General features: G+C 39.4%; 1 protein-coding gene across 1 annotated transcript; it reads left to right on the forward strand.

Annotated features, from left to right (window-relative positions):
* The first annotated feature begins 8671 nt into the window (after positions 1-8671).
* LOC128179920 (nucleolar protein dao-5-like) lies at positions 8672-11558 on the forward strand. Its single transcript, XM_052847600.1, has 7 exons — positions 8672-9159; positions 9367-9468; positions 9635-9721; positions 9904-9984; positions 10151-10237; positions 10421-10501; positions 10668-11558. The coding sequence occupies exons 1-7, from the start codon at positions 9025-9027 to the stop codon at positions 10998-11000; spliced, it is 906 nt and encodes a 301-aa protein (XP_052703560.1). The 5' UTR covers positions 8672-9024; the 3' UTR covers positions 11001-11558.
* Positions 11559-11982: the final 424 nt, after the last annotated feature.

Consider the following 11982-nt stretch of genomic DNA (forward strand, 5'->3'; position numbering starts at 1 on the left):
GGCTACTTCATGATAATGCTCCATCACATCTGACCTTGTGAAGCAATTTTTGAAGACGGAGATGGTTACCGTATTGACAAACCCACCATACTCTTTATATCTAGCCCCATACAACTTTTTCTCTTTTCCCAAAACTTAACAAGTTTTTAACTGGTCCCGACAAGCCTTTAGCTCGGAGGCCTACCTAAATCAGCGTCATTTTATGCTTTTCATAAATGATTTCAGAGATTGAAAATATGTATTTTTAACCGCGGAGAATACTCTGAAAGGATGTGAATAAATGTTCGTTTCACTATTTGTACTTGTGTGGAATTCTTTTGAAATATCGTACAGTACACATTACATATTAAACAACCCTCGTATCATTCACTGTCAGTTATACAACACGTAGATACACAGGGTTTATGTACCTTAAAGTACTTACGTTCACTTCAGATGTCAGATACATTTACATATGAGGGAATATTTAAATTTTCAACTGTCCTTGCCTGTGATAACTTTGAAGCCTATGTCCCAGAATTGCATAAAAGATGAGCGACACAAAATGGGCGTGTCCTTTAACATAACCGAAAAACGGTATGTAATACCCCGGTATATAGTATGTGTCACATGATAAAAAATAGTTGTTTTAAAATGTTGTTTAAAAGTGTACAAATTGGAAATAATATATTAATTAAAAAAAAAAGGAATCATTCTTTGAATATTATGAGGTGATAATTTTGGTCGGAGCGTGGTAAATTCTATATCATAACCTCTCTCTCTCTCTCTCTCTCTCTCTCTCTCTCTCTCTCTCTCTCTCTCTCTCTCTCTCTCTCTCTCTCTCTCTCTCTCTCTCTCTCTCTCTCTCTCTCTCTCTGTTCGGCACTTTAAATTGGAAACCATAATACGCATTTGATGTTTTGACAATGTGCCGTTATAAATTTTTAAACTTGGACAATGGTTTCAATGACTGTCACCACAACCAGCTAACTGTTGTTTTAGGAATTGAAGAATCGATGAAAGATTTTTTTTTTTGGGGGGGGGGGGGTTGTGTTGGCAAAATCGTATAATGTAATTGTTACTGTAACAGACAATTTTAAGTAGTAAAATAGAAGTATAAAAGTATTACACACGATTATTTTACTCCGCACATAATTAAATGTAAACGAGACGATTGTTTCAGTGTCTGTAATAATTGATAAAAAAGATTCCCCCGACCCATGTACATGCTTATACTAAGTTAAAACGAAAATTTAAAAAGCTCGTTTAAATTAAGGTCACTCGACCATTAATGAATCAAAATATGTTGCGATACAGGCACGTAGCATCGATTTTGAAAGTGGGGGGGGGGGGGGGGGGGGTCAGACTCATCCAAAAAATCTTGACTAGTCAAAAAAAAAAAAAAAAAAAAAAAAAAAGGGAAATTTAAAGTTTCCCTAAATATTCAAAATCCTAATCCGGGGGATGGGGCGTTATATATAACTTCAATTTCACTCTTCATTTCCTTATTTTCATATCCATTTTTTACATACCCCAAAAAGGGGGGGGGGGGCCAACTCCATGATAATTCAATTTTTTAAATGTAAATTTCTTGCTGCAAGAAAAAGTGGGGGGTGGGGGGTGGGGCAGCCCCCCCCCCCCCCCCCGATGCTACGTGCCTGCGATATATGTAAACGCTATAGAACTCCTACCTCACTTTCAAGGACATAATAAAACATGAAACGTAAAGAATTTCGACAAAATTTGCGCTTTAAGATAAAAGACAGTGTAAGATTTTTCCAGGTTTGGCGAATTCAGTATTATTTAATTGATGCCATGTGTCGGAACTAGGCCCGAACTTTGAACTTAATTGTGATTTAAAACAAGATGATTAAATTAAATGCGGTGATTTTTTGCAATAAAATTGTATTTGGGTTATATATCTTCAAATTAATGAAAAGTGAATGTGTTTTGAATCCTTATCTTGTTAAATAGTACGTGTAATACAGGCATTCTTCTCGAATAATTTGAGTGGCTCAGAAAAGAGCCGTTTCTTATTCATTGTGGTCGTTGATAGTGCGACATGTTGTAAATCACTGGGCCATATCGTATCGATCGCCCTCCTCATCTTCGTCACGCCTGACTTGTAGCATCTCCTGAGCTTTGATCATGGCGTATTCAAAGTAACCGTTGTGTAGACCTTCGATTGCCGCCAAGCGCAGACGTAGCGAGTACCGGAAGGAACGACGACCAGAAGCGTGCGCCATTCGGTATCGTCTGCTGGCAGAGGAAAGTTTCTCGTTGAGCATCACAATCTGGAGGCAGGCTTTCTTAAAGTAAATCTCGGAGTGGTCCAATCTCTTGGCTAACTGCATCACGTTGGCGGAGGGCATTCTGCTTTTAAAACTGCTCTTTCTGTCGACTTTATGGAAATAATGAGGATTTTTTGTGTTGATATGGTTTTTATAAGGGAGATGTCGGGGCCCTTTAATAAAAGGTTTCTCCACCGAGCGGTTTGAAGTACCGCGACAAATGGCGCCGATGTCGGCATAGCGCGCGGTATCAAAGGCGCTATGTTATCTGTGAAACACTTTTAATAAATTTTTAAGCAATATCACTATCTTGAGATAAAGTTTGTTTTTACCAACAAAAAAAAATGATTATTTTGCAATATCTTAAGATATGAGCAAAAAAAAAAAAAAAATGAAATGAAACCATCTCAATAAATGTTTTTATATGCAAAAAAAAAAAAATAAAAATAAAAAAAATATATGTAGAAAATTAAAACAAAGTCTGAAAAATTCCGACAAAAATTGAAACCATCTGAGAGGTTTGCAAATTTAAATGGGTTAGAGATTCTCAACTGTTATGTACATGTAGGTTTTCTCTCCAATCTGATCGAAATGATATCCTTGTATATGATCAGTCAATCATTCATATGGAAAAGAAGGGGGGGGGGGGGTGGGGGGGGGGGTTGCTGTACATTTCAAGCCGGGTTCGGAATACAGGCTCAAGGACCAGTCGTCTGGATGCAGCATGCACCAAAGTCAAGCTAGCACGCACTAACTTCAACGCACTAACTCCGTTCTAAATATGCTTATCGACTAGTTTTTCGATCCCGACGGGAAAATATCCCTCGGTAAATAGGCGCAAGGCGCCTAAACTAGGACTTGTGACAATTAGGTGACCCCGGATTCCTGAGGGTGGGGGTCCTGCCCGGGGGTGACCGGTCTCAGAACCTTCAATAATTATGCCGTTCTTGGCGCCACGGCCCCCTGAATAATCGTTATAATAACTATATTATCATATTATATAGGGACATAAACAAGGCGCAGGGCGCCTAAACTAGGACTTGTGACAATTAGGTGACCCCGGATTCCTGAGGGTGGGGGTCCTGCCCGGGGGTGACCGGTCTCAGAACCTTCAATAATTATGCCGTTCTTGGCGCCACGGCCCCCTGAATAATCGTTATAATAACTATATTATCATATTATATAGGGACATAAACAAGGCGCAGGGCGCCTAAACTAGGACTTGTGACAATTAGGTGACCCCGGATTCCTGAGGGTGGGGGTCCTGCCCGGGGGTGACCGGTCTCAGAACCTTCAATAATTATGCCGTTCTTGGCGCCACGGCCCCCTGAATAATCGTTATAATAACTATATTATCATATTATATAGGGACATAAACAAGGCGCAGGGCGCCTAAACTAGGACTTGTGACAATTAGGTGACCCCGGATTCCTGAGGGTGGGGGTCCTGCCCGGGGGTGACCGGTCTCAGAACCTTCAATAATTATGCCGTTCTTGGCGCCACGGCCCCCTGAATAATCGTTATAATTACTATATTATCATATTATATAGGGACATAAACAAGGCGCAGGGCGCCTAAACTAGGACTTGTGACAATTAGGTGACCCCGGATTCCTGAGGGTGGGGGTCCTGCCCGGGGGTGACCGGTCTCAGAACCTTCAATAATTATGCCGTTCTTGGCGCCACGGCCCCCTGAATAATCGTTATAATAACTATATTATCATATTATATAGGGACATAAACAAGGCGCAGGGCGCCTAAACTAGGACTTGTGACAATTAGGTGACCCCGGATTCCTGAGGGTGGGGGTCCTGCCCGGGGGTGACCGGTCTCAGAACCTTCAATAATTATGCCGTTCTTGGCGCCACGGCCCCCTGAATAATCGTTATAATAACTATATTATCATATTATATAGGGACATAAACAAGGCGCAGGGCGCCTAAACTAGGACTTGTGACAATTAGGTGACCCCGGATTCCTGAGGGTGGGGGTCCTGCCCGGGGGTGACCGGTCTCAGAACCTTCAATAATTATGCCGTTCTTGGCGCCACGGCCCCCTGAATAATCGTTATAATAACTATATTATCATATTATATAGGGACATAAACAAGGCGCAGGGCGCCTAAACTAGGACTTGTGACAATTAGGTGACCCCGGATTCCTGAGGGTGGGGGTCCTGCCCGGGGGTGACCGGTCTCAGAACCTTCAATAATTATGCCGTTCTTGGCGCCACGGCCCCCTGAATAATCGTTATAATTACTATATTATCATATTATATAGGGACATAAACAAGGCGCAGGGCGCCTAAACTAGGACTTGTGACAATTAGGTGACCCCGGATTCCTGAGGGTGGGGGTCCTGCCCGGGGGTGACCGGTCTCAGAACCTTCAATAATTATGCCGTTCTTGGCGCCACGGCCCCCTGAATAATCGTTATAATAACTATATTATCATATTATATAGGGACATAAACAAGGCGCAGGGCGCCTAAACTAGGACTTGTGACAATTAGGTGACCCCGGATTCCTGAGGGTGGGGGTCCTGCCCGGGGGTGACCGGTCTCAGAACCTTCAATAATTATGCCGTTCTTGGCGCCACGGCCCCCTGAATAATCGTTATAATAACTATATTATCATATTATATAGGGACATAAACAAGGCGCAGGGCGCCTAAACTAGGACTTGTGACAATTAGGTGACCCCGGATTCCTGAGGGTGGGGGTCCTGCCCGGGGGTGACCGGTCTCAGAACCTTCAATAATTATGCCGTTCTTGGCGCCACGGCCCCCTGAATAATCGTTATAATAACTATATTATCATATTATATAGGGACATAAACAAGGCGCAGGGCGCCTAAACTAGGACTTGTGACAATTAGGTGACCCCGGATTCCTGAGGGTGGGGGTCCTGCCCGGGGGTGACCGGTCTCAGAACCTTCAATAATTATGCCGTTCTTGGCGCCACGGCCCCCTGAATAATCGTTATAATAACTATATTATCATATTATATAGGGACATAAACAAGGCGCAGGGCGCCTAAACTAGGACTTGTGACAATTAGGTGACCCCGGATTCCTGAGGGTGGGGGTCCTGCCCGGGGGTGACCGGTCTCAGAACCTTCAATAATTATGCCGTTCTTGGCGCCACGGCCCCCTGAATAATCGTTATAATTACTATATTATCATATTATATAGGGACATAAACAAGGCGCAGGGCGCCTAAACTAGGACTTGTGACAATTAGGTGACCCCGGATTCCTGAGGGTGGGGGTCCTGCCCGGGGGTGACCGGTCTCAGAACCTTCAATAATTATGCCGTTCTTGGCGCCACGGCCCCCTGAATAATCGTTATAATTCTTTATTTTTCATTTTCATAAATATTTTTTTATAATCGTTATAATTCTTTATTTTTCATTTTCATAAATATTTTTTTCCAAAAAAATTAGGACGTCTATTTGGTCGTCCTTGATATGCATTTATAGATAATCGTATTTTGCATAAATTGGTACCATATTTTCAGCCCTATATTATTTAGTTCGCAGCCAAAACGAAACTTCCGGTTTTCGTTAAAATTGTAAAGGAAATTGGAAAAGTCACGGGGTGTGGAGGAACCTTAAGGTGGATCTACTGTGGTCATTATGATTTAAAACCTTTTCCACTATCAAATTTAAAAGTTGCCTGAATCTATCCTAATAAAAGCTGTTGTCAACTCTAACTTCATTAGTACTTGGACATTTAAATCTCCAGCTGTACAGGTGACTACTGATTTTTATACGACCGCAAAAATTATGGTATGGCGCAGTCGTCGTCGTCCGTGCACATTCGTTTTTGTGGAATAACTTTTGTTTTAGTGGAGGGATCAACATGAAATTTTCACACAATGTACCATGGCATAAAACGAAGCTGTATAAGAAATAAGGAATTTATGGCCTCACCCATTTAAGAAAAAAATACCAAAAAGGGCCACTTTGGGTGTTTTTCGCAAATATAGTTGCCAAATGTTTATTTTTTATTGAATTTTAATGGGGTTTCTTTTATTTTGTTGCTTATATAATTGCGCTTCAGTAGTATTCATGATTTGTATCTTTACATTCATCTTATGTATTCCTCTAGATGCAAGCTTTTAGTTGGGAGTCAGCAGATTCTGTGTGCCTCTGTGTCAAGTTCTTTATCGTGTCCATCTAATTATTGTGTCAACCTCTTTACTGTGTCCACATTCACTTCATATTACACTTGTTCGAATTTCAGTGGTCGACATGCTGCGGTCGTATCTGCTGCGCTCAGCGTAGCCTTTTATTTTTTACTTGAGATTTGTCTATAGGTAAAAAAAACTGATAGCCCTTAGATTTAAATGTCCAGCTACTTCTTTTCATCACCTGAGTTAAGGATTGATTTGAGGTTCACTAAAGATTGGTATCAGCTATTTTTCAATCCAATAAAGGATTAGCTATTGAAATATGACCACACTCAGAGTAAATTGCTTATCAAAAAAAAAGGGAAAAAGGGGGGGTGTGATTACATATATAGTAGGTCTCAATGGGATCTAAGCAGGACATGGGATTGAGTGGGGTTTTTTTTATCTGGGATGTCGCTAATTGTTTGTCGAGAAAACAAAAATTTATTAGACAAGGATTTGGGAATAACTCAAAATTGATTTGGGAATTTGGGAAAATATTAATGTTCTTAAGCAAGAAATTGAAAAATATTTTTTCCTTAAAATTTTGATAGCAGGCTTTCGTATGTAACAATCATTATTGTCTCAAAAACTTGTATTTTTTTAGATTATCAACTTTGTGCATATTGTTACATGTCTCATGCAATTTTTATGTACAGAAAATGAACCAAAATTTGGGAAGCGGGAAATCATGAACTGGTACACCTAACATGGGAATTGTCAAAAGAACTTAACGTGATACGGGATTAGAACCCCCTATATATTACGATAAATTGGCAAAATAAAAATTTTCTGTATGAAAATAACTTTAACCATTAATCTGACCTTATCTGAAGTGATAGCAGACTTTGACGCGGAGGATGGCATGTGATGGCATAATGAATGAAAATTATGTCAGGAGTGTAACATTTATCCATTCTTTAATGATAAAGTTTTTATTTAGTTTAAAAAAATTCTAAACTTAACTGGAAGAGATTTTTTACACTTAATTTGCTCAAAAATTTTCAATAAGGTCAAATTTAAAGATTGGAATATATTATTTGCTTTTGATACAGTGTTTGAATATTAAAAATAAGTGCGATAAATACTAAAAGGACATTTAAAACAATTACACTATATAAAACTGTTGTGAAAGTATCAGAATTGTGTTACAATGCCTCAAATAAACACTAATGATCAGATCCTATCCTGTAAGTTGACAGAAACTAAAAGTGGAAAACCTAGCATTTCACAGAATTTTAGTGTTACACTCCTGACACCTATTTCAAGGCCATAAAAAAGGACTAATCAAATTTAGGCAGTCATGTTTGCATCTCATAGTAACTGCTGCACCTGCTGGTCAATTTAAAACAATAATTATGACAATTACTAACAGTGTTTCAAAAATATGACATTGCAAACTTAAATGTTACACTCCTGACCTACATCAGCAGGTGTGGTTCTATGAGATCAAGTGCACCAGAAACATGTCACAGATATCTACAAATACTTTTAATTTGATCTAGAATATTGTGGTAAAGTATAAGAAATATTAAAATGTCCAAAATCTTTCGGAACTTTGAATTATCATCATTTAAAATTAAGAATTAAGTTTTTTCCTTTTCATTTTTTTCCCTCATTAGGAAATTTGACAGACCTTATTTTACCATTGTAATTACAAAATATGTATTACTTCATATGAGAAAATTTAGTGCATATACACAGGTTTTCAACAAACCCATCATTTTATATTAGACATCATTATTTTTTTTAAAGACAGCTCTTTGAAGCACTTGCTTCTTTCAAAATGTCACACTAAAAGTGTTACACTCCTGACATTTTTGGCCCTATTTTTTGCCGGCATTTTTTTATTATCAAAGATATCATCACGAAAATTTGTACGATTATAGTCACAGGTGGGATACATTTTTTAATTATCTAATACTTAGTATTTATCATCATGATTTGTAATAGGGTATGGTAATAATGTTGGGGTCATTTTTTTTGAAACAGCCCCTATGTAGAATGAATAGTGAACAAAATAGTCTGCATGGCAAACAGGACATACATGTGGTTCTGTGACTTGAAAGAACTGATCATTTATCTATATAGCTAGGTATTTTAGACATGTAGTTTCAGCTGAACAGAAAAAAAAAATGTCAGTATAAAGACAAAAAAAAAAAATTGCATAATTTTAAATATAATGCTGAATTTTAGGTTTTTTCTTCTATGATATGTGTGGGTATAGTAATTTGAGCATGTTGAGTGGTATTATACACCAACAATTAAACTTTTATTAGAGTTTTCATGGTATTGACATTTTTACATATATTTTATATATATTTTCAATATCACTTGCTTTGATAGGTGCCATTTTTAGGTAAATGAAGGCTTTTTCCAAATTGAAACGGATTTTGTGATGCGTAATAGTCGATGTAATGATATCAACATGCAAAATGGACATAAAAATAACTTCATTTTCGAGGCTCTGTGAGACACCTTGTGTGCAAATACTGTAAAACAGCCCTGATACATGTGGAAATGAATAGATCTACACCGGTGATGTACGTTGGTTAAATTTTTCATTTCATTTGCAGGTCGTCGCCATTATGCCTGATGGCCATGTACGGGTGGGGTTATTTCCGACACTATCAGAAACAATAGTGTGCCAGCTGGGCACTGTGGCTGAACTCCCCCGTACAGCAACAAAGTCTTGGAAAAGTGGGAAGAAGACCGCCTTTCGGGTACGTCAAAACCTATATATTGGTGAAATGTTTTAGAATGTATGTCTAAAATGTCTGTTTTGGAAAAAAATTCTTTGCCCGGTTGCCGGTAAGCGCTGGGCCCTTGGTCCTATTTTTTCAAGCTTCGGTCATGTATAATTTTTGTAATGTTCATGTATAATTCTTGTAATGTTAGAACATTCGACTAATGGAGGTGTTTTTTTGCAGGCAGCCAAGGCAGCCGCCGCAGCCTCCAAGGAATCCCCCGCAGCCTCCAAGGAATCCCCCGCAGCCTCCTCCTCCAAGGACTCGACCAGGAAGAAACGAAAGGTAAGAACTCAACCTAATTTGTTTGGTTGTTTGTTGCTATGAAACCTTTAATAACACCAACATTTATTTTTGTTGGCCTTACCGGCCCAGAACGCAGTGTATCATCAGTAGTGTGTTTGGATATTTGATTATTGAACATTCGACTAATGGAGATGTTTTTTTGCAGGTGGCCAATAGCCCTGAACTCGAACCCCCCGCAGCATCCTCCTCCTCCGAGGACTCGGCAGGCAGGCAACCCTCTGAGAAAGGAACGGTAAGAACCCAACCTAATTTGTTGTGTGCGCAATTTCGTGTATACATTGGACAATATATAACCGATGATACATTGTGTATACTTGGTGTACACGGCCTATACACTTGTATAATTTTTGTAATGTTCATGTATAATTCTTGTAATGTTAGAACATTCGACTAATGGAGATGTTTTTTTTGCAGGCAGCCAAGGCAGCCGCCGCAGCCTCCAAGGAATCCCCCGCAGCCTCCTCCTCCAAGGAACCGGCCAGGAAGAAACGAAAGGTAAGAACCCAACCTAATTTGTTTGGTTGTTTGTTGCTATGAAACCTTTAATAACACCAACATTTATTTTTGTTGGCCTTACCGGCCCAGAACGCAGTGTATCATCAGTAGTGTGTTTGGATATTTGATTATTGAACATTCGACTAATGGAGATGTTTTTTTGCAGGTGGCCAATAGCCCTGAACTCGAACCCCCCGCAGCATCCTCCTCCTCCGAGGACTCGGCAGGCAGGCAACCCTCTGAGAAAGGAACGGTAAGAACCCAACCTAATTTGTTGTGTGCACAATTTCGTGTATACATTGGACAATATATAACCGATGATACATTGTGTATACTTGGTGTACACGGCCTATACACTTGTATAATTTTTGTAATGTTCATGTATAATTCTTGTAATGTTAGAACATTCGACTAATGGAGATGTTTTTTTTTGCAGGCAGCCAAGGCAGCCGCCGCAGCCTCCAAGGAATCCCCCGCAGCCTCCTCCTCCAAGGACTCGGCCAGGAAGAAACGAAAGGTAAAAACCCAACCTAATTTGTTTGGTTGTTTGTTGCTATGAAACCTTTAATAACACCAACATTTATTTTTGTTGGCCTTACCGGCCCAGAACGCAGTGTATCATCAGTAGTGTGTTTGGATATTTGATTATTGAACATTCGACTAATGGAGATGTTTTTTTGCAGGCAGCCCAGAAAAGCCACAAATTGAGTTTCGACGGGTACATCGACTTGCTTGCTGCAAAAATTGAAGAAGGGAACAAAACAAAAGGGAATAAGGACCAGAGGAGAGGTGCTGACGGCAAATTTGGCAATAAAAATTTATTGGACTGTTCCTGGAGGACCTGGTTGAAAAGCATGTTTACAGAATATCCAGGTGTGCTGTGCAAGTGCTCTTGTAATCATCGACCTTTGACTAGCGCACAAGCCTTAATAAAACACATAGAGAGAAATCACTATATCAATAATGTGGTATCATTTGGTGAGGAGGACCTGGAATTCACACCACCACAGTTTTAGCTCACCCCCCCCCCCCCCCCCCCCCAAGTTTAAATAAGTTGTTGAATCAACTTTGGAAATTCACCCCAAATTCAAATTTGGAAATTCACCCTTGTCTAGTGGGTTCAACTATATTTTGTATGCTCTACCTATAGTCACCATATATCTTGATTTCCCAGAAACTTGTTGACGCTGCAATTGCACTTCATATAAATACATGTTTTGGCATTCTATGTTATTTGTAAATGCTGTTTGTCCTTATATTTTGATATATCCAGTTACTTTGTTTCTACTGTTTCGCAAGTATCTTGGCAATAATATCTCTTACTACTGTATATTTTGTATGAGAGTCAAACTGTAGAACTATGTGGGTTGAAGAATATCTCTTACTACTGTATATTTTGTATGAGAGTCAAACTGTAGAACTATGTGGGTTGAAGAATAAAAGTGTGCACTCAATCAAATATTGTTTTTAGGCCAATACTTTGTAAGATATACCAAGTGCACTTGTAATCCTCGACCTTTAGCTAGCGCACAAGCCTTAATAAAACACATAGAGAGAAATCACTATATCAATAATGTGGTATCATTTGGTGAGGAGGACCTGGAAATCACACCACCACAGTTTTAGCTCATCTCCCCCTCCCCCCCCCCCCAAAGTTTAAATAAGTTGTTGAATCAACTTTGGAAATTCACCCAAAACGTTTGGGGGGGGGGTATATAGGAATCACTTTGTCTGTCCGTCTGTCCGTCTGTGCAGTTTTCCTGTCTGGTCCATAACTTTTATATGCCTTAATGAATCTTTATGAAACTTTGGGAGGTCGTTACATATAATTGTATCAGTTGGTGACTTTTGTAGTAACAAGGTGAACTTGCCATTAAAACTTAGGTATTGGTTATTATCAACGAGCCCAACGGAGTTAGAGAGGGTATATAGCGTTTGGTTCGTTCGTTAGTACGTACATGCGTACTTAAGTAATAGTCAGATTAAAGTTTTGGTTAA

This window comes from Crassostrea angulata, chromosome 4, assembly GCF_025612915.1.
Source record: "Crassostrea angulata isolate pt1a10 chromosome 4, ASM2561291v2, whole genome shotgun sequence".
Lineage (NCBI taxonomy): Eukaryota > Metazoa > Mollusca > Bivalvia > Ostreida > Ostreidae > Magallana > Magallana angulata.

What these genes read in the sequence shown, in the direction of transcription:
- LOC128179920 (XM_052847600.1), top strand. Translation starts at nt 9,025, where the DNA reads ATGCCTGATGGCCATGTACGGGTGGGGTTATTTCCGACACTATCAGAA. An exon ending in GGAAGAAGACCGCCTTTCGG is followed by an intron (nt 9,160 to 9,366) that starts GTACGTCAAAAC and finishes GTTTTTTTGCAG; the next exon opens with GCAGCCAAGGCAGCCGCCGC. An exon ending in CGACCAGGAAGAAACGAAAG is followed by an intron (nt 9,469 to 9,634) that starts GTAAGAACTCAA and finishes GTTTTTTTGCAG; the next exon opens with GTGGCCAATAGCCCTGAACT.